At 39.7% G+C, this 23,593-nt stretch overlaps 1 protein-coding gene across 7 annotated transcripts in view; it reads left to right on the top strand.

Moving 5' to 3' along the window:
- Nucleotides 1-23,593, top strand: part of LOC125446782 (secretory carrier-associated membrane protein 5-like) — a 65,753-nt gene that overhangs the window by 30,769 nt on the left and 11,391 nt on the right. For all 7 annotated transcript variants that reach the window (XM_059640215.1, XM_048520590.2, XM_048520591.2 and 4 more), the window contains 3 exons: nucleotides 12,665-12,821; nucleotides 14,750-14,851; nucleotides 22,260-22,377. In XM_059640215.1, the coding sequence (XP_059496198.1) occupies nucleotides 12,665-12,821; nucleotides 14,750-14,851; nucleotides 22,260-22,377 (377 nt within the window). The remainder of the gene's footprint in view (nucleotides 1-12,664; nucleotides 12,822-14,749; nucleotides 14,852-22,259; nucleotides 22,378-23,593) is intronic.

The raw sequence follows: 23,593 nt of genomic DNA, 5'->3' as shown, positions 1-23,593 counted from the left end.
TTAATTGTCCGCTGCACCTACAATCCTACTTTCAACGATTCATGCACAAGGACACCTAATCCCTTTACACAGCAGCATGCTGCAGTTTTTTACCATTTAAAGTCCTTTTTGCTGTTATTCCTACCAAAATGGATGACCTCACACTTATTAACATTGTACTCTATCTGCCAGACCTTTGCCCACTCACTGAGATTATCTATATTCCTCTGCAGACTTTGTGTCTTCTGCACACTTTTTGCTCTACCACTCACCTTAGTGTCATCTGCAAATTTTGACACACCACACTTAGATGATTTGGAGTTGGGGACTATGTAAATTGTAAACAATTGAGATCCTAACATTGATCCCTGAGGCACACCACTCGCCACTGACCACCAACCAGAAAAACACCCATTCACCCCTACTTTTTGCTTTCTACTGTCAACTAATCCTCTATCCATACCAATACATTACTGTAATACTGTGCAACTTTATTTTATGTAGCAGCCTTTGGTGTGGCACCTTGCCTCATGCCTTCTGGAAATCCAGATGCACCACATCCACAGGTTCCCCATTGTCCACCATGCAAGTAATGTCCTCAAAGAGTTCCACCAAATTAGTTAAACGTGACCTACCCTTCATGAACCCATGCTGGGTGTTCCCAGTGGGACAATTTATATCCGGATGTCTTGCTATTTCTTCCATAATGGTAGATTCAAGCATTTTCCCCCCACGACCGAAGTTAAGCTAACTGGCCTGTAGTTACCTGCTTTTTGTCTACTTCCTTTTTTAAACAGTGGCATCACATTGGCTGTTTTCCAATCTGCGGGAACCACCCCAGAGTTCAATGAATTTTGGTAAATAATTGCTAGTGCATTTGCTATTTTCCCCCATCACTACTTTTAGGACCTGGAATGCATTTCATTTGGGCCAAGAGACTTGTCTAGCTTTAGTCCCATTAGCTTGCCCAGCACTGCCTCCTTATTGATAATAGTTTTTAGGTCCTCACCAGCTATAACCTCCTTGATATTAGTTTTCGGCATGTTATTTGTGTCTTCCACTGTGAAGACCGACACAAAATAACTGTTTAATGTCTGCTATTTCCTTTATTCCCAGTTATTAAGTTGGCCTTCTCATCCTCTAAAGGACCAATGTTTACCTTAGTCACTCTTTTGTGATTTATATATTTATAGAAACGATTACTGCCTGATTTTATATTCTGAGCTAGTTTACTCTCATAATCTATCTTTTTTTTTGTGTGGCTTTCTGTTGGCCTTTAAAGATTTCCCAGTCTACTAGTTTCCCACTGCTCTTTGCTTTTTTGTATGTTTTTTCTTTCAATGTGATACTTTCCTTTATTTCCTTAGACATCCATGGCTGGCTGTCTTTTTTTTTCCTCCTACAGTTCTTCCTTATCACTGGAATATACTTCTGCTGAGCACTGTGAAAAATTGTTTTTAAAGTCCTCCACTGTTCCTCAATTGACCCACCATTAAGTTTTTGCTCCCATTCTGCCTTAGCTAACTCCTTCCTCATTTCTTCATAGTCTCTTTTATTTAAGCACAGGACACAGCTACTGGATTTAACCTTCTCATGCTCCATCAGTATTTTAAATTGGCGCCATACTGTGATCGCTCCTTCCAAGAGGATCCCTAACTGTGAGATCATTCATTTTTCCTGCCTCATTACACAGGACTAGACCTAGGATAGCTTGCTCCCTTGGAAGTTCCATTACATATTGTTCAAGGAAGTTATCGCGGATGCATTCTATGAACCTCTCCTCAAGGCTGCCATGACCGACCTGGTTTGACCAATCGATTCTGTAGATTAAACCCCCCCCATGATAATTGCTGTACCATTTTTACATGCATTAGCTATTTCTATGTTTATTGCCTGCCCCACCATGATGTCATTATTTGGTAACTTATAGACCACACCTATCAGTGAGTTCTCCCTGCTATTCCTAATTTCCACCCAAATGGATTCAACGTTTTGTTCAGTAGAACCTATATCGTCTCTCACTACTGCCCTGATATAATCCTTTTGAAAGTCGGGGCAACACCACCTTCCTGTCTGTCCTTCCGAACAGTTCGTTCATTCAGATAATCTATCCATTCAGATGTTATTACGCACCTCCAGAACAGGTGGGACTTGAACTTAGGCCTCTGGGTCCAGGGTAAGGACAGTACCACTGTGCCACAGTAGGGTTTTCTGCAGTGTAATTATACATTGTAAACTTGAGGTGTCACTTACCAAAGGGGCTTCACCTTAATTAAATCCTTATCAGAAAACAATCCCCTTTTCTCACATTTTGGTCAGCTCCTATTTTTAATTCTGTTGTAAGGAGAATAAATTGTATTCTGAAATGTGAACTACTGTAAACTACACACAACCAAAGGCAGAAATACCCACAGAGAATCATTAGGCCAGATACAATGCTTGCTCGCAACCGAGGTAGCCAAAGGTTGTACCTCTGTGCTGTACAATATGAAATGTGTATTATTGGAACATGTTAAGAAATAAGTACTTTTTTTGTTTACTGCATAAAAGGAAGCTATCTATTTCCAAACAGACTGTCACAATTCTCCTCAAGTCCTATTTATTCAGCTGAAATATAGCTCATGATTGTTTTTTCCGTTCCCAGTAAATGTTTATAGTTCTGATACAGAGCGGTCAAAGGCACTGGTGGTGTTAGAAGGCATATTCTTGCTTTTGAACAGTAATTTCTACTTCTTGGGTTTGCAGAAGTGTATACTGTTTCATTTGGTATTTTGCCTAAAGAAATATATTGCCTTTCAGTAGGGTTAACGGCCTCCACATTCATTGACCTTTTGAACAGGTTGCCGTTGTCCAGTTTAAATGTGTTAAACTTGGTTTCTGCAAATGCAACATTGCATATCGAATCTCACTCGTGTTAACAGCGCAAGTTACACAACAAGTGATTCCCAGCAGATGGCAGTACTTCACCATTTTAAACAACTGACAGCGACTGATTAACTGCACTGTCAGGAATTACATGAGTACTGAACTTGAGCAAATTTTTTGAAATTCAAAAATTCTTACTGTGACCTTCACTTTAAAAATTTGATTTCAGCATGTGATAATTATTAAAAGTTGAGTTTTTCATTTCATTTTGATTTGGCAGTATCACTAATTGGAACGAAAGCTCCCTCCATCTCTCTCAAACCTTCTCTACGTTCTGTGGACCTCTGCAGGTCTGGTTTCATGTGAAACTTTCACTCCCTTCATTTCATGCGTTAGTAGCTGTGACTCCAAACGTACTATCTGGAATTGAATTCCTCTACAATTGTCAGTCATTGGCTTTCCTACCTATTCATCTTTTTTACCCATTATGTAAAGGAAGGTTTACTTTGGCCAGAGCAAAATGCACATCTGATACGGTAGCGTTAAGGAGTGTATATTAACTGAATTGTGTGGTATCTTTGTCTATGGGAGGCAAAATATTTACTTTCACGTTTAGCGTAGCTTGCAAAGGGTGCTGTTGGACAGCTAAACAACTGATTCCACTGTGCCTCTGCATCTCTGTGAAGTATTTTGGGCAGATTTCAAAATGCTGGTAGGCAGAGGATAATGGCAGATGGCACCCTGTATTTTGCGTGCTTTCATAACCTGTTCTGACTGTTGAGCTCTGAACACATGTCCACCTAGGAGTACAAATCCAGACTTGCAGTCTGTTGCCATTCATTGACCAGTTCTTTGGAAAATCTTGATTCATGATGTATTCCAGAAAAGTTCTTAATATTTGATAGTAACCCTGTTAATCATTACACTGATCTTTCATTCTCTCTTCCCCCCCCCCCCCCCAGTCTTTTGGAAAGTGTTTTCTCTGAAATTAGATTTCTACTGAGTTGAATAACTTCCCTCGCAGTACATGGGTACATGAATAGGAATTACCCACGTGATTTGCACAGACCTTTTCATCCCATTATTTACAGTTAATTTATTTACGGTCAAACATGCAACTTGGATGTTGATGACAAAAGAGTCATTCTCTCAAAGTATTTTGTCTTGTACTTGCCAGGGCAAATGTAAGAAAGCCAAATTTCAAACAATTGCGATTATTTCTACTACAGGAAGTGAGGGAGCAGGGGGAGCTGAAAGTTCCCTGTTGCTTAATCTATGGCAATGCCTTCAACAGTAAATTGACTTGTTAACCAGTCGGCACCCTTTTCTAGTATAAATTATTGCAATCGTTTGAGATTTAGCATTCCTGATCAGTACCGGATAAAAAATTCAAACAATGCATCTTTTAAAATATCATTTTAAGGCTAATGCTATGCACTTTTTAAAAACCACTGCAAGGACTTCTCATAATAATAGACTGTCCCTGTATTATAAGAAAAGTGATACGTAGATATCATGTCTACTGATGAACAAAGTGGAGCCAAGATATGTAATGTTTGAGGTCTATTTCTGACTCGGATTATAATTGAAAGGGTGTTGTAACAATGTTTGCTTTTGTTTTGGGTGTGTGTGTTCTGTCGCATCTAATACTGACTCCCTAATTATTGAGAACTTTTTTGGCATGGAGGTCAGCTGACAAATTAAAGTTTTCTAAGGTTAGCTTTTAGATTTTTTTTAAAAAAATCGTCCTTTGCAAGTTAATCTCCAAAGTGCAATTCTGCACAGATGTTCACTAAACTCGATCACAGCAGTCAGATATTATCAAAATAGAGAATGGTTCATTCCTTTAAGCGTTGAATGTCCTCTGCAACATTCGCAATGCTGTTTTTGTGACCTACTGTATGATAAGTATAACCTTCAAGTTGAGTGCTAAGGCTTTCAAACTGGGTTTAACCCAGGAGTTCCAAAGAACTATCGGAAGTTGGAGCTAAAGTTTTAACAAAGTTATTTGGGCATTTGTTCAAGATATCGAGACTTAGGAGGTGGTTGGTAATGAAGCACAAGTAGAAACCATTTTAGAAGTAATCAAGAGAGAAATTAACATAAAGGATTTTATGCTTCTGTTGTAGAGGGCATCTCAAATTCAATGTGCAGTTTTGTTTGAGAAGATGTAAATGCATTGGCGGGGGTTCAGAGCATATATGCTAGATTGATACCTGGAAGGAATGAGTTGACTTATGACAAAATATTGGACAGATTGGAACTTGTTTTCACTAGAGTTTTGAATTGCTTGATTGCAAGTACATGAGCTTTTTGAATGACCTCGACGAGATGGATGTAGAAAGGATGTTTGTTCATGTGAGTCAGTCCAGAGCTAGGAAGGATGGTTGTCTTAGGGCAGAGGTGACAAGTTTTAAGGTTTTTTTTGACTTGGAACACTAGCTCAAGGTGGTGAAGGTGGTCTCATTTGAATATTCTGAAGGGGAGTGTAGATGTATCCTTGCTAAATTGGGGAATCAACTGATCAGAAATTTACCAAAGATCCTCTGGCAGCATCTTCCAAACCCACAACCACTTCCATCTAGAAGGATAAGGGCATCAGATACATGGGAACACCATTACCTCCAAGTTCCCCTCCAAGTCACTCACCATCCTGACTTGGAAATATATCGCTGTTCCTTCGCTGTCACTGGGTCAAAATCCTCGCAATCCCTCCCTAACATCATTGTGGGTCAACTTGCAGTAGGAGGACTGCAGCGGTTCAAGAAGACAGCTCACCCCTACCTTCTCAAGGGCTACTGGGGATGGGCAAGAAATACTGGCCAGTCAGCAATACCCACATCCCACAAATGAATAGAAAAAGAAATCTTTTGAATGACAGTAGCCTTGAGAGCCCAAATGACCTATCCTGCTACTAATTCCCATTTGCTAAATTGACATAGGCATGATCATAAGGACAAAGGGAGAGTGAAACATAGAAACGTAGAAGATGGGAACAGTAATAGGCTATTTGGTCCCTCAAGCATACTCTGCCAATCAATATGATCGTGAACCTCCAGTACTATAATCACACCCTAAACCCCCTCCCCTTGATCCCTTTACCTACAAGATCTATGTCTGCCTCCTCATTGAAAACACAATGTTTTGGCCTCAACCATTTTGTGGCAATGATTTCCACAGGCCCACCACTCTGGTGAGAAGATTTCTCCTCTGCTTAATCTCTTATCCTTTAAACTATTACTCATGGTTTTGGAATGTCTGACCATCAGAAACTTCCATCCTGCATCTAACCTGTTTAGTCCTGTTAGAATTTCATTGGTTTTTATGAGATTCCCCTCATTTGTCGAAACACCAGTAAATACAGTCTTAACACTCAATCTCTTTCATGCCAGTCCTGCCACTCCAGGAATCAGCCTGGTAAACCTTCACTATACTTTCTCAACAGAAGGAATAGCCTTCCTCCTAAAAGGAGACCAAACCAATGCCCGAATGATTGCAGTAACACATCTTTATACGTCAAATTTTTGAATCCTCTCGCTGTGAAGACTAACACACAGTTTGCTGCCTACTTTCAGTGACTGGTGTATAAAGGCACCCTGGTCTCATTGAATATTCCACTTCTCAATTTACAGCCATTCAAATAATCTGTCTTTCTATTTTTGGTACCAATGTGGATAACCTCTTACTTATCCACATTCTATAGCATTATCCACATTATATTTATGCATTTTACTCAGCTGTTCAAATGACATTGCAACATCCCTGCATCCTCCTCTCAGCTCATCCTTCCTTCCAACTTTATCATCTGCAACTTCTGAGAGATCATATCTAGTTCTTTCATTTTAAATCGTTAAGGTATAAAGTGAATAGCTCGGGTCCTAGTGTAGATGAAGATATTCCTCTCGTCATTACTTGCCATTCAGAAAAAGGCTCATTTATTTCTACTGTTTCCTGCCTCTAACCAATTTTCTAACATTTAAGTATACTAATCCTAATCCCATGTGCTTTAACCTGTTATGAGGGATGAGCCAAATGCTTTCAGCAATTGTCAATCTGAATTGTCAAATTTCTGAAGTTCAAATAAACCACATTCATTGGCTCCCCCTCCCCACCCCCGATCAACTCTACTAGTTGCAGCCTCCATGAATTTTAGTAGATTTGTCAAGCATTATTCCCCTTTCGTAAATCCATGCTGGCTGATTGATTCTACCATTGTTTTCTGAGTGCTCTGCTCTAAAATCCTTAATAATGCAGTGCAACATCTTCTGACATCAGACTTGTTGGCCTATAATTACCAGCTTTCGCTCTATCTCACTTGTAAGTAATGTGGTTACTGTTCCACAGTCTAAAGAATCTTGGAAGTTGACCACAAATGCATTTACTATTGCTAGGGCCATTTCCTCAAATATTCCAGGATGTAGATTACCTGGCCCTGGTGATTTATTACCCTTCAATCCCATCAATTTCTCCACTAATATAGATTTGTTTCAGTTCCTCCCTGTCACTGAAATCTGTGTTCCCTATAATTTCTGCTACACTATTTGTGTAAGGACTAGCAGAGTATGAATTTAGTCCAGCCATTTCTTTGACTGTAAACTCAGATCATTTTGTAGAGCTTCTGCACTCTGTCCATGACAAACAACACCTTCACGTACTGAACTATTTTAACTTCCCTAGGTGACATGTCTATCATACAAGACTGCCTCCACGGTCACAATGACACCACCTGCAAACTGCACCTCATTCCGCATCAGGAGCCTACAGCCCGATGGCCTAAACATGGAATTGGCCAGTTTTAAAATCTCCCCACCACCGGCCTCATCCCCTGTCCAGCCCCCCTCCTCATCCCCACCACCTTGACCTGACACAAGCTGTTCATCATCTCTCCCACCATTCCCTTCCTGCAGTCACCAATCCCCACCACACTCTACCTGCACTCACCTATCACCACCCCACCTATCTTTCCTGGCCCCGCCCCTCCTCTCTCTCCTTATTTGAGCTCCATTCCCTCTCCCCATTTTTTTTTTAAAAGGGTATTGACCGAAAACGCCAGCCGCCTTACTCCTCTGCTGTTGCCTGGCCTGCTGTGCTTCTCCAGCTCCCAACTGTGTTATATTTGACTCCAGCATCTGCAGCTCTTGCTATCTCTCTCAAATTTTAATCTACTTCCCTTTTAAATCCTATTTTGAACTGATTTATTTTCTCCCAAATTTAAGGAGTACTTCTCTATTCTAATAGTCTTTAAAAATAATTCCTCTAAACTCTCACTATGTTGTGATATTCTCTGTTCATCAAATAAAACCATTTAACCCCTGCACATCTTCAAAATTGAGATTTTTGATTGATAAAATCATAAATGCTAGAGACTGTGAACGATGTGGATTTCTTTGAGAGCTCTTAATAGGCATAATGGGCCACATGGCTTCCTTATGGTCTGAAGTAGCTTCATGCTTCTTAGACCAGGCTTCAATCCACTTTGGTGAGAAAAGTTCCTTGTTGCTTGCTGTTTTGATTTGCTTCTTCACCTATGAGTCATTATTCCTGTCCTAACATGGCAACACACTCACTTTCTTTTTCATTCAAGCCTTTGCAGAGCCATCCTTTTCTTTCAGATTGACAATTGCTGAAGTGCGTTGGTTTTTACAGGAAGCTGCACCATTGTTGAATGTTGTCAGTTCAGGGAAATGTAACAAGTTTCCTCCCTAAGGTCGTACTGGAATAGATTCTCACAGTAAACAGACCCTATTCTCCTAATTTGCACGTACATGAATCCTACATTGCAAAACCTTAAATTAAATTCTGGAAGTGTTGGTGCACAAAACTGTCCATTATGGACTGTGCAAGCATATCTCTTAACTTAGTAGCTCTCAACTAACTGAGACTGTGTCATTGATCTTGTGCTTTAGTTAGCTGTCCATCCTGATTATTGCCTTAAATTGCTTGCATCCTGACAACCTGTTTTATTTTATTCTGTTTCTCACTTTGTCTCTGCTAAATAGTTTTAACTCCCGTGAAGGGCGAGTAGCTTGAAACCCAGCCATTTTTCTTGAAGCATAAGTGTTGCAGTTCCTTCTTGCTTCATGAGAGGAAGCATCTCCTGTGCCCAAGGGAAAGTCTATTGGACAGTGTGTTGCAAATTTGCATTGAATTTATACTGAGCTTCTAGAGTGTCTGAATTAAAATTATGGTCAGACAAAGCCATGGCTTAACGGTTTTAACAGTGGCCTTTTCGATGTGCTTGAAAACTGAAAAACTGCCGATGTGTGAATCGCTTAAATCATTGTACACAGTGAGATTAGTTAGTTCTAAAGTTAGTTCTTTTATGGTGCGGCAGTGGTGGATTTAATATTGGTGAAGAAAGGAACAACTTGTGCTTATTTTAAAAAATCAAGTTGGTTGCTGTTCCCACATGTTGCTCTGGATACCTTGTCAGATGATCAGAAAATAACAAAAAGCCATGGTGTAAATTAGTATAAAGTACACCTGATGTGAATCAGATGTCCATGTGAAGCCCTCTCGCAGATGAGACTAAAACAAGCTATCTCTTTAAAAATTGCTTTGTTTTTCTGTGGCAATACTGATGAAAGGTAGCTGCTCCATCATTATGATGCTCCACATTATGTTTTAGCGACATCACCCAGCTTCTACCTTGAAGAAGCCATATAGCTGAATGTCAACAACTGTGTGCACAAGGCAAGAATGACCCCTGATCATGCGTCCAGGGCATGCTTTGTTGTAGAAATTCATTTTATTTTTGCCTCCTTTAGAAGACTGCTTTTTCTGGGACCTTTTTTTAACCATCTGCAGTTTGATGTATGTCTGTAGCTTCTCCACAGAGGCAAGGTTAGATTAATGAGGTGTTAACGTATTGAACGCTTATTGTTTTATCTGGACAGTGAAACCTTGATACATTGCTCCTTAGCAGGGCTGTGACCCACATTGTTCCTTTTGGAATATGAAAAATCCAGCTATTGCAGCTATGTAATGTTGAGAATGAAACAAACAAAACAAGTGGTGCATTTCTTAATGGGAAAAGCAAAACCAACCATGCTGCCTCATTCTGTATAAAGATTAAAGCAAATCACCATGTACGCTGGAATTCTGAAATGAATACTGCAAATGCCGAGCACATCAAGTAGCACTCCATCTGCCATTTCTCTGCCCAACTCTCCAATCTATCTAAATTCTGCTGCATCCTCCAATAGTCCCCTTTACTATCTGCTACTCCACCAAATCTTAGTGTCATCTGCAAACTTACTAATGAGACCATCTATACCTTCCTCATCTACGTATTACACAAACAACAGTGGTCCCAACACTGATCCCTGTGGAATACCACTGGTCACAGTCTCCATTTTGAGAAACTCCCTTCCACTACAACCTTCTGTCTGCTGTTGCCCAGCCAGTTCTCTATCCACCTAACTAGTATGCCCTGGACCCCATACAACTTCACTTTCTCCATCAGCCTACCGTGGGGAACCTTATCAAATGCCTTACTGAAGTCCATGTATATGACGTCTACAGCCCTTCCCTCATCTATCAACTTAGAATTCTTTGAGGAAGTGACAATCAAGTTGCTAAGACATGACCTTCCCTGCACAAAACCATGCTGCCTATTACTAATAAGCCCATTTTCTTCCAAATGTAAATGGATCCTATCCCTCGAATCTTCTCCAGCAGCTTCTCCACCACTGACGTCAGACTCACCGGTCTATAATTTAGTGATTAGTGATTTTTTGTGAGAGCTAAATGCTTATTTCTCAGCAGTTCACTCTTCCACTGTATTTCCCTTTTTTCAAAATCCCCGTCCTTGTATACCTTGGATGACGCATACAATTGTCGTACAATAACACTGGTTTTGACAACCTCGGACCATCAGATTTGAATTCAATTGGCTTTCGATTGCTAAGTGCTTAGTTTCAATTAATTGGCTAATTCCAACTCTTGCCAAAACTTCAAAACACGACACAGGTTTCCAATCTCACAGCCAATTGACACATGTCTCCATTTTAGAACTAGCTGCAATCGTCACCTAATAGATGGATTTTTTTCTGTACACAAGTCTCGAAGCTTGGCAAAGCACTTGACGTCTTAAACGGACCATGCACAGTTCTCCCTTTTTTAAAAAAAACAAATTCTGCTTTCCAATTCACAATTAATCTACACAACTTTGTAGCAATGGTTATTGAAAAATCTCCCCCGTTCCTTTACCCAATAGGCCATGGAATGCCTTGAACAATGTAGCTGTTTCTTGGTGACTCGGAGCACTTCGGGAAAATCTTCTCCATGTATCAGCATCTTGCTCTTGTGCATTAGCATAACCATCATAAATACCAGCCTAGATGAGCCATTTGTACTTAAATGTAAGTACAGTACGTGGGGCCCTCTCGGGTGTTAAAGCATTGTTATTGCGAACATGTTCCTTCCAAGATTATCTGAAGAACTGCATTTTTCAGTCTGTCAGGAAATTATGGGATGATCGAACTAATTTGCCTGTATGTTTCTATTTCACTAGTGAAATAGCAAGCAGAGAGATTGCTAAGATCAATGCTACTTTTCCTGCAATTGATCAGCTTAAGAGGAATTTGGGTATCATTGCATCCATATAGTCTTAGGGCAGCTCTCATCCAGATTGTAATTGATCACATTATCAGGAGATTCCATGTGGAGCAGTTTCAAAGATCTTCTAGATGCTGTAGTCTGTGTTTAACTATGTTATATGATGAAGCAGTCATTGTGTTGATCAACCATTGAGCATAGCTTTTCATTTCATCTGGCCATTAGACATAGGAACTGAATTAGATCCATCAAGACTTCGCCATTATTTGATCATGGCTTGTATGTTTCTCGACCCCATTCTCCTACCTTTGCCCCATGACCCTTGATCACCTTACTAATCAAGAACCTATTTTAAAAACCTTAAATGCACTTAGTGACTTAGCCTCCACAGCCCTCTGCGACAATTAGTACCACAGATTCACCACTTTCTGGCTGAAGAAATTCCTTTCCATCTCCATTCTAAAGGGTTGCTCTTCGCTGTGAAGATACACACTGGGATCCTAGTCTCTTCTAGAAGAAATATTACCTCTGTGTCCATTCTATTACAGGTACCTCAATATTGAATAGATTTCAGTCAGATCCCACTCTCACCCTTCTAAACTCCATTGAGTATGAACCCAGAATCCTCAACAGCTCCTCATGACAAGCCCTTCCTCTTGGGATCATTCTAAGAAACATCTTTGAATCCCCTCCAATGCCAGCACATCCCTCCTTTGATACAGAACTCAGAACTGCTTTCAATACTCCAAATGCATTCTGACATTACAGTATGGATACGTTTTCTGCATCACAAACTGACACCTCCATAAATTCTGAATGGTCTACTGTTGTACACAAGGGTTGGGGGCAATAAAAAGTAACTAGTATAGTACTGGACATCCTAGGGCTTTGTATAAGGCTTTGCGTAATGTCTAAATAGCCGGTGACCATAGCAGTGAAATTTTCATAAGTGTGCTCAGATTGTGACTTCTGTATAACTTGTGAAAAGTAGCAAAGGAAGAATGTCAATCATCTAAAGATTGAGTTGACCTAAAAGTAGATTGCCTATTCCCATCCTCAATTGTCCTGATGTCAGAACAGTTGTACCCTGTGCAGTTTCATTAAGCAACTTCTCAAGCATAGCACCTTGCAGGGCATTGGCTTATATCACAGCTTTGCTAAATGGCTTATTGCCTTACCTGTGGAAATGCTGACCTCCATGTTAGTTGCCTGCAATGTGAATGATCATTGGCTGTTGTGTGCTATTGATACTTTATTGCAGTGAACAGCATCACACTTGCAGTGAATCTGATTGGCTGTCTAGCTTGGTTGATTGGAGGAGGTGGAGCTGTCAACTTTGGACTGGCCTTTCTCTGGCTGATACTGTTCACGCCATGCTCTTATGTTTGCTGGTTTAGACCAATCTACAAGGCCTTCAAGTAAGTACTCTTGAGCTGTCGCTCATTTTTCCTCAGCCCCATTCACATGGATGAGAAGGTTAGGACACTTTCATTGAAAACACTGTCTAGATTTCGTCGAGGGTTGCTTGAAGGAAATTGGGGAAAACTCTTTCCACTGGCTTACAGACTTCTCTTCAAGAGAAAACAAAAGGAGGTATTTAGAACACTTAATTTTGTAGAGGGTTGTAAAGATGTGGAATGCCTCATCTGAAATAATAAACTATCTCAGAAGGACAATGAATCAAAATTTGTCAACGACAGAGGGGTAAATAGGACAATTAATGACTGTTAGAGCAATTTGGCACTAACACAGTGGAGTTTTGAAACCCACCTTCCTCCTTTCTGTGGTGTTTTTTTTTTGGGGGCAGGGGCGCAGGGAAGAAAGATTATAGTTGTCAGTTTATGGTGTTGAGGGGGAATGTACCTGGTGCCACAGAATAGATTTCTCCAGATACAAACACCAGTGTTACAGCGTTAGCAACACTGAAATGTCTGAAGATTGCCCACAGTGTGCTGAGACAGTGCTGATTTGCAGATGAAGAGGCCCAGTATGCTGGTAACTCCATACGCTATGCATCAGGTTATGCTTAACAGTGCAGGCATCCACTCTAGTGCAAGCAGTACAATTTCATTGGGCCGGGCGGGGGGGGCGCAAAAAAAAAGTCTTGAGGATTTCTAATGGCATTTTGAAAGCTACTCGCATAGGGCAAATGCAGCGAGTGGAAAATTTACTACAGTGCTGGGCTGACTAAATTACTTTTCAGTGTAATTTTCTGTACTGCTTATTGAAACCTCCATGTCAGTGGGGCTTCTGATTCATGTCTAATTCTATTGCTGTGTGCTTTCTATTTCCATTTTTATTTGGCTGAGGACACAAAAAAATCCATATTAATTGAATCCAATTTTTCTTATCTTGAGTCATGCAGTGGGATTATTCCTTTGCCTGAAATCATGTTGGAGATGCCAGAACTGTTGTTGGTGCACTCGTTCTCATGCCAAAATGTAATCTGAATGAAGACTCTTAGCATATGAAACAAATAGAATCAATATGACAAAGCATCAAAGTCCCAAACCAATTTTAGCTTGTTTAGTGAGTGTTTGCAGGCAAAATTTTCTTTTCTTATTTTCCACTCATGCTGCTGCACTTCCTCTTTAAGCTGTAACGCTGACTTGAACAGTCCCACACTCTAATCCTCAGTGGTTCTGCTAGGTGGGACTGATCCTCACATTTCTTTTATTTTTTTTCTCTCTCCGTTCTTCCTCCTCAGAGTCAATCTGCAAGCCATCATCTTGCTAATCTAGTGGAGTTACTGTTCTTGGCTTTGATTTGACTGTACTAACTTTGCGTAGTTCAGTTTTAATTGAAACCTTTGTTATAAGCACTGCTTGCATTTTTGCTAACTCTTAACATACCTGGGAAGAGGTAAAGTTTGTTTATTTTTTTAATTTGAAAGGAAGCTAGGTTATTTTGTTATTGAGTACCCTCAGGAAAATGTGTATAAAGCCTGTATGCGAGAGACTTTCAGGCTGTGTAGAATACAGATTTTGAGTGAAATCTCTGCCAGCAAAACCAACCTTTTTATGTATCACCTACGCTATTCATTTAATATCCTTCATATTCATTAACATTCTTTTTTAAAGATTTCCCAGGTGCAGTTGGATTTAATTGTGCAAGACAACCTCCATTTTAATAATTAAGTTGATGTGCAGCTTTGCTTTGAGATGCTTTTTAAAGTTATGTCCTTTCACAGCTTTCTGACCACTGTTAATTTCTCCAGCTAGCTTTTGGAGATTTTAATTTATAGTTTAATCTTTGATGTCATTGGAGACTTATGTATCTAGGCATGAAGAAGCCACTTTGACAAAAGCTCTTGAAAATGTCTTCTGTCCTATGCCTGCACTTCTAGGTCAGACAGCTCATTCAATTTTATGGCGTTCTTCTTCACGTTTATGGCCCAGCTGGTAATCAGCATTATTCAAGCAGTGGGAATCCCTGGTTGGGGAGTCTGGTAAGAATCAATTTCTGTGTACTAACTATAGTATATTGAAAAATTAAGATTAGAATATTGTTGGCATTTATTACCTCTCTCACATTAATCTGTGTCTCATCTGAAACAAGTTCATCACAAGGTTCTCGTCAGAGTTAAGTAACCGGTTAACCCAATTCGTAGCGAGCTGTGAAGTTTCAATCTTAGATGGCTATTTCTGAATGTTAGAGGTGGAGCTCTTTGGTTTAGCAGCCCTTATTTCCAGTGCATGTTCAGACTTTCTTTGCACATTCTAGAATTCTCCAAATTTCTTAAATTTCAGAAGTATCCTCAAACTAGTTTTATGTAGACCATGCAAATGTTCACTTCCCCAGCCATGTACCTTACTTTTATGTGTACCTGACCTTGTTTGTGAATTACCTTGGGATGTTCAATACTTTCCATAGAGTGGATAGTACAGAAACAGGCCATTCAGCCCAAATGATTCTTGCCAATTCTTGTGCTGCAAGCAAGCTACCTCCATACTTCCTCATCTAGCTCTGTTCTGTTTGCTATGTTTATCAATGGTCCCATATGACTTCTCATTATGAAACCAAAGTATATTAGAATAATGCTAATTCATGCATTGTTAATTATGACATTAATGATTAGATTTTAAATTTCTTGATTGTTCACATGGTAAGAATTTATTCAACCTAGAAACGTTTCTTCCCTGCAAAGGATGTTTCGTGTAGTTCTGGTGTCCTCCATCTCCTTTCCAGTGATCACCTGCAACAATGTTTTATCCATAATAAAACACCAAGTTGACTGTGATTCTAAAGTCCACTAGGGATACCTTGGATATATCAGTTTTCAGCAGCTCATCTTTCTGACTTTATCACCGGAATTGTTGATATTGCAGGTTGTGGAGCTGCTGTTAAGTCAATCCTGTTCTCAAATTTGGAAGCTTTGACTAAAAATATTAAGAAGACCAAGCTGTTATCAAAAAACCTTTCAAGGTATTACTTCTATTGTGAACCAGAAATTTGATATTTGGGAACTCGAACTGTGCCTATTCAGTTTAAACAAATTTCTGAAGACCTTGGTACCCAGACTAACAATTGCAACCTGCTGAATGTGACTGTCCAGTGACTTTTGGCTGTTTTGCAGTCATGGCAAGGACTTACCCCAAGATCCTGTGTGTTGGCTGGGTTGCTTCACGTTTATCATAAGTAAAGAGGAAAACATGGCATTTGGAGAATGTTTAATGGTGTTCAAACTTTGTGATCTGCAAAATTTCATCTTTTGGGCGTTTTTTTTTCAAGAATTCAAAGTGCATGTCAATAGGTGGCTATTGTCAACTTTATATGGTAAACTGGATTCAGGGTTATGACAAGATACAAAACAATGGATCAAAAAGAATATGACAAATAGTGCTGGAGTAAGCCATTTAACTTCCTGAACCTACTTGCCTCACATAGCTTCTGATTCCCTTATTGACCAAGAATCTAACCCAACCGTCAATATACCACTTTACTCTTCGCTCAGTCCATCTGAAGCCTTGAACCCCACTCCCCGAAAGAAATTCCAACCTGGCTAGGTGACAGTGTTCCCTCTAATTTTTCTTTTTGGTGCTTGAACCTCTGCAGTCCGGGCACAGCAATGACTTCTACAGCTGGTAGGTGAATTTGTTGGCATGTGCAAAACCTTTAGAGTGGTAGCACAGCTTGGAGAGAACGTTGCTGGAACATTTCCGTATTTTAAATTTCTGCTTAGTTCCAGATTTTTCTCTTTCTCACACAAATCTATATGCATCTACACCCAACATTTATCCAGTCAATCTGTCAGACTTTCTTTTAATAAGATCATCTCTTGTCCCTCCAAACTTCAGTGAGTACTGGTTCAACCTTTCCACGTAGGCTAATTGCTTCTTTCCCAGAATCAGTTTGAAGCTTCTCCGAACTGCTTCTAATGTAAATATAATCCTGCTTAAGTAAGGAGACTGGTGAGCACTGTGCACAGTTTCAGTGCCCTATACAGTTGTGACTCGACTTCCTTCCTTATATACTCCATTCCAATATTCTGTTTACCTTCCTAATTGCTTGCTGTGCCTACATGCTGACCATGAATTACAAAAAGTTAACTTATCAGTGTTAGACAACATGGTTTTGTGCAGGGAAGGCTATGTCTTATCAACTTAATAGAATTCTTTGCGGACGTGATAAAGTTGGTTGATTGAGGGGAAAGACTGTAGACGTCATATACATGGACTTCAGTAAGGCGTTTGATAAGGTTCCCCATAGGCTGGAGAAAGTGAAGTCGCATGGGGTCAAGGGTGTGCTAGCTAGATGGATTTAAAAAACTGGCTAGGCAACTGTAGACAGAAGTAGTGGAAGGGTGGGGGGGGGGGTTTCTCAAATTGGAGACCTGTGACCAGTGGTGTTCCACAGGGATCTGTGCTGGGACCACTATTGTTTGTGAAATACATAAATGATTTGGAGGAAGGTATAGGTGGTATGATTAGCAAGTTTGCAGATGACATGATCGGTGGAGCAGCAGATAGTGAAGGGGACTGTCAGAGATTACAGCAGAATATAGATAGATTGGAGAGTTGAGCAGATAAATGGCAGATGGAGTTCAATCTGGGCAAATGTGAGGTGATGCATTTTGGAAGATCTAATTTAAGAGCAAACTATACAGTAAATGGAAAAGTCCTGGGGAACATTAATGTACAGAGAGATCTGGGTGTTCAGGTCCATTGTTCCCTGAAGGTGGCAACGCAGGTCAATAGGGTGGTCAAGAAGGCATACGGCATGACTTCCTTCATCGGAAGGGATACGGAGTACAAGAGTTGGCAGGTCATGTTGCAGTTGTATAAGGCTTTGGTTCGGACACATTTAGAGTTCAGTTCTGGTCACCACATTACCAATAGGATGTGAATGCTTTGGAGCGGGTGCAGAGGAGGTTCACTAGGATGTTGCCTGGTATGGAGCTATGAAGAAAAGTTGAATAGATTAGGATTATTTTCATTTAGAAAAGCCGGAGATTGAGGGGGGGACCTGATTGAGGTCTACAAAATCATGAGGGGTATAGACAGGGTGGATAGCAAGAAGCTTTTTCCCCCAGAGTAGGGGACTCAGTTACTTGGGGTCATGAGTTCAAAGTGAGAGGAGGAAAGTTTATGGGAGATATGTGGAAAGCTCTTTACGCAGCGGATGGTCAGTGCCTGGAACGTGTTACCAGCAGAGGTGGTAGACGCAGACATGATAGTGTCTTTTAAGATGTATCTGGACAGATGCATGGATGGGCAGGGAGCAAAGGGATGCAGACCCTTAGAAAATAGATGACAGGTTCAGACACAGGATCTCGATCGATGCAGGCTTGAAGGGCCTGTTTCTGTGCTGTAATTTTCTTTGTTCTCTTTTGTGCTTTGGATAACATTTAAGGTAGGATGGTAGGAACTGCTGTTGCTGGAGAATCTGAGGCAACATGGTGTAGAGCTGGATGAACACAACAGGCCAAGCAGCATCAGAGGAGCAGAAAAGCTGATGTTTCGAGCCTAGACTCTCATTCAGAAGGAGGGTTCGACCTGAAACGTCAGCTTTCCTGATCCTGAGATGCTGCTTGGCCTGCTGTGTTCATCCAGCGCCACATCGTGTTATCTCAGCTTAACATTTAAGTTTCCTTCTAACTTTTTAAGCCTCTTTTTAAGAAAATTAGACTCTAGATTTCATATCTGTGAATCTAGTAATGTGTACAAAGTATGGAAGCATGCTTGTCTGAAAAATATTTTAATAATTAAACAAATATAAATTGACTGCAGTTTAATTCAGCTGGTTTGATTTATACATTCTGAATTAAGTAATATGTAGGCTTCAGTAAGTTTAATTTATATCAAAATGATTTACAAATATATTCATAAGTGAAATCGAACTCATTTTTTAAATGTAATCAAATTTTAGTGGTTATGTGGAGTTGTAGTTTGTATTCTAGACTGTTAATCAGCATAGTTTTGGGGCTTCAGTTAACAGTGCTGTAACGAACATTCCAATGTAAACCTTGGAATGGTATTTATTTTCCATTTCCTTCAGAATAAGTACTGTGAGGACAAGTCATAGGAAGAATACGTGTTGAACAGCTGAATAATCATAATGAGTAAAATGTCACTATGTAATCATGTTTTGATTTCATGAACCCCAAGTAAGTTTATTGAAATGGGTGGATGATTTGGAATGATGTTTCTGTTCACAGTATTTGTTTACCATTTTATCCTGAATTTGTCATTTCAGAAGGCCTGTTCAGAGAGCATTATCAACATTAGCTATTGGCCTGTTGATTTAGGGCTTTATCCAGCACATTAAATTCAGACGCTGGTGTTGGTGTTCCTTGCAAAACATCGAAGAACCAAACATCCAGCTGTTTGTGTTATATTGAGTTCATTGAAAGTTTATCCCAAAGTGATAAAAGTTGCTGTAAATAAATGCATGGCACTCTGAAAATTAGTTGCAGTTCTAAACAAAATACAAGATGGTAGACTTTAAAAGAATCTCAATCTGTCCAATATTTCATGTTAATTTATTTTGGTTGCCCACTTCTGCAAGTTTTGATATTAAAAATAATAAATCCTATATAGAAAACCCATGATCCATTGAGTAGACCCTACCCCAAAGCACTGATGGTTTTTCTCCACTTCTGAGAAATCGAGTTATTTCTATCCCATTTGTCCCTTCGTTGATCACTTGTAGTTGAAATTGTGCAAGGCATTATCGAGACTGCAATACACCAGATGCATATGCTTTCATTCCCCCACTTGACAGATGAAATTGTGTTGGAGAAAGTTGGTCAGATTGATTCCAGAGATGAGGGGTTTGTCTTGAAAGATTGAGTAGTTTAGGCCTATATTCTCTGGAGTTCAGGAGATATAATTGAGATATATAAGAATGCCAAAGGGGATTGACAAAGTAGATATGGAAAGGATGTTTCCTCATATGGGGCAATCTAGACTGACAGGTCATAGTTTTATGATCAGGGGTTAAAACAGATGGGGAGAAATTACTTCTTGAAGGGTCATGAATCTGTGGAATCACCACTCCCCACAGACACTTTCCCTTCCAAAAATGCAATGGTTGCTGGTATATTCAATAAATTTGAGGCGATAGATTTTTTTAAATTAGTGATGGGATGATGGGTTATGGGGATTGGACACGAAAGTCGAGTTGAGACCAAGATGAGATCAGACGTGATCATGTCAATTGCAGAGCAGGTTTGAGGGGCTGAGTTTGCTCAGTCCTCCTCTTAGTTCCTACATTCTTAAATTCGCTTCCATTCTATCACTGGCAAATTAGAAGTTTTTGAATGGAAGTGATTTTTAAGGCTGTGTAGTATGAATAGGGTATGCTGAACCTCGCCCATGTCTGGCTTCGCAAAAAAATCTGTTTCAATTAAATGGAAAACCATTTCACCTTTTAAATTTTTACTTAAAGCATAAACTGTGAGATCTAAGACTTGTCCATCAATCAGCAAGCTTTGTGCACTAACTTTTTGTTCTGTTCTCTTCGGTTCTGTTCCGTTCCTTTGGTCCTATGTGTACACTACTCCCTGGACCTTTTGATACCTCCAATCTATTGTCAACTATATTTTAATGAGTTCTTAGGGCTAATAAATATAAACGCTGTCCTAGTACATAAGTGTCAGCTATCATTGAAGGCCTCCTGGCTGTAGAAGAAAAAGGAATCCGATGTAAATTTTTGCTTTTTTACTACTGGGACCAGTCTTAACAATCAGCAAGTCCTAATAGAGTGTGAAAGACTGTGTAAATTTTATTTAGTAAACCACAAGCAAGTGTCATGTATTTTGCTCCTTGAGAGGTTGTTGCAGTAAATGAAGTATTGACCACTCTGCTTCGTAAGGAATGGAGAGGAAATTGAGTCGATTTTTGACTGCAGTGGGTTGTAGTATAACTTACTGGAAAACATCCTGTTTGTAGGAGAAACGCTAACTACAAACATTCTGTTTCTAATAAATAGGAAGTTTTGCAAATATATATAGATTGATTAGCAAAGTACAATTTTTGATTGTACTTGTTCATGTGCACAGTAATTTATTTTCCAGTAACTGCACGGCCTGGGATGTGTTAATTCTCTTGGCTAGGGGATAGCATGTGGTTCACAATCATGTTAACACAACAAGTTCAATTCCACTTCCAACTGAGGTAGACATGAAAATGGCTCGGGATGAAACATCTGACAATGCGCCAAGGATCTGTTTTCAGGAAAAAGCATGAGTGAACGAACAATGTGCATCATACTTGGTGAATGGGAATAGTTTGATCAGGAGAATGTTTTGAATGCCAAGGCATGTTCTTGTTCTATCCTGTCATTTTATGGAAGGCTTGATTTCCTGATATCGTAGGAGTCTGGAATCGAGCATCATTTGGGTCACTAGCATTGCTAATGTGCCTCACTCACCTGTATTGCAAAGAGTGAAAAATGGCTGTCATACCTGCTGTGGTATAGTGTGAGTGACACCTTTTGTAAAGGTAAAACAAAATCTTCTAACGTTGGAAGGTGTCCTGTGAGTCTATGAACTTACACCTATTTTACCACATTGGTAATTGTAAATGCTAAGAATGAACAGGTGTTCTGATCACTAAGGCACATTAATTGACACAGTACTGGACTTGCCTAAGATTTCTGTGATAGGAAACACACCAGGTGATCTGTTTTCCCCTATGAACATCAAATGCAGATCATCAATAAAAATAAGAGGTAAGACATACAATATCCTTTTCTGGCATGAAACCTCTGAAGTTATAGCAGATTCCATGGAGCTAGCAGAATGGGTCTCCTGTCCAAATTCTTGATCCACCTTCTCTTGTTCTCCAAAATTTTGCAGTTTATTTTCCTTTTTGGAATTTCAGGTAAAGTTTATTTTAAATCATACAATTTTATTCGCATTGTCCACAATTAACAATGTTAATAGTATTGGTAGCTTTGCCTCTGTCTCTTCCAACTCCATCCCATCTTCTGCATGATTTCATAACGTTTTATCATTTTGCTAAAACATGTTTTCTGTCCAACTGTGTAGTTTTAACAGTTGAAGGAAGTCCATTCTCAAAGCTTGTAACATAACTTATTATGGAAGATGTTGGAAAATCATTAGAAAGGTTTTTAATAAGAATAGTTGCAAGGGTTGTGGTAAACATCTGCTTGACGTAGAAAGCGCTTGCATTCCTGCAACACCTTGAACTGTACATGAATACAAAATGCCCTTCAATCAGTGAATTAATGTTGTGATCGAAGTTACAAAGGTAGTTTGTAAAAGGTATATAATATCTGCATTGATTTAATATGTGGTGGTGTTCAGGTTACACCAGCAATCTTAAAAATAAAAATACTAGTCCTTGATTGAGCCTAATATATGCATCTTTTTCTTTTATTGTGCCTTACAGTGGCTGGATAGCTACAATTACCTTCTTTGGGACAAATGCAGGCTCAGCGGTTGTGATGCTCATCCCAACTGTGATGTTCACAGCAGTGGCTGTGTTGTCTTTTGTCGCACTAACTAAGGTAAAGTTCATTTGTTTGGGTTATAGTCTGCATACCTGCTGCTCTCACAGCTATGTATTCACAGCAAAAACAAAGTAAGTTTTAACGAATCTGAAGTTTCTTAAAAAGTAAGTTATTTGACCAGCTCAAATTTTTAAACCACTTTTTATTTATCCCTGATTTTGGGAGTACTTCTCAGCAGTGCCACATTGTGACTTAAATTTCAATACTGATATTCAGGCCTTACCACCACAGTGCTTAATAAATGTGGGCGATTTCCCAGTTGCTGCTTTACCAGGAACAACATTTTGCATTCTTATATAAACTTCAAAAGAAGATGCAAACACTTCAGCTTGTTTTTGTTCCATAACATCCTTCTGCCTCTGAGCTTCATGTGGCTGGAATTTCTACAGGAGCTCCATCAGCAGCTTTAGGCAGCTGAATTGACTGGAAATACCTAGGTACAGGTACAAACCCAAATGCAGGTGAAAACAGCATGTAAGAAGAGGGATAATACTCTGTGAAGCTGCATGAACACAACAGGCCGAGCAACTTCAGAGGAGCAGGAAAGTTTGACGTTTCTGAAGAAGAGCCTCGATCCGAAACATCAAACTTTCCAGCTCCTCTGCTGCTTAGCCTGCTGTGTTCACCCTTCACACCGTGTTATCGCAGATTCTCCAGCATCGGCAGTTCTTACCATCTCTGTAAGAAGTGGGGTTTGTCATGGGGTAGTAACAGAGGATCTTCTTGGGATGGTAGCACGTTTGAACTGTTGTCTATTTTGTTGAAAGTATCGTGGCTCCTTGAATGTCCATGGAAAAAGCTTGCAATTATTGATAAATAATTCCTGTTATACCCAACCAATCATGAAATCCTTGAACCAAATCTAGTGGGGCATTGTGCAGTCCTATTCCTGAGTCAACTGGGAAAGCACAGTCCCAGCTGGCAAAGATCTCACGAAGATTTCAGCTGACAGGTTGCTATCAAATTGCACAAGCAATAATTAGTATTTGACGATTTGAATTTGAGATATCCAATTTAGAAGTGGGTGGCAAAACCTCTTCCTCAGTTTGTTTTTGATTTTTATTTTCTTACATAGTGTTCTTTTCATTTTTTTTCCTTCTCTACTCTTGTGCAAGAGAAGCCATTAGCAATAGGAAGATCTATCAGAGTATAGGCTGCAGAAATACAATGTTGTTCTGAAGCTCCTGTTTCTTTGTTGCCCTGAGGTGGACGT

The sequence above is a fragment of the Stegostoma tigrinum genome, chromosome 36 (assembly GCF_030684315.1).
Source record: "Stegostoma tigrinum isolate sSteTig4 chromosome 36, sSteTig4.hap1, whole genome shotgun sequence".
Classification (NCBI taxonomy): domain Eukaryota; kingdom Metazoa; phylum Chordata; class Chondrichthyes; order Orectolobiformes; family Stegostomatidae; genus Stegostoma; species Stegostoma tigrinum.
Note: the sequence above shows the minus strand (reverse complement) of the source record. Positions and strands in the feature narration are given on the sequence as shown.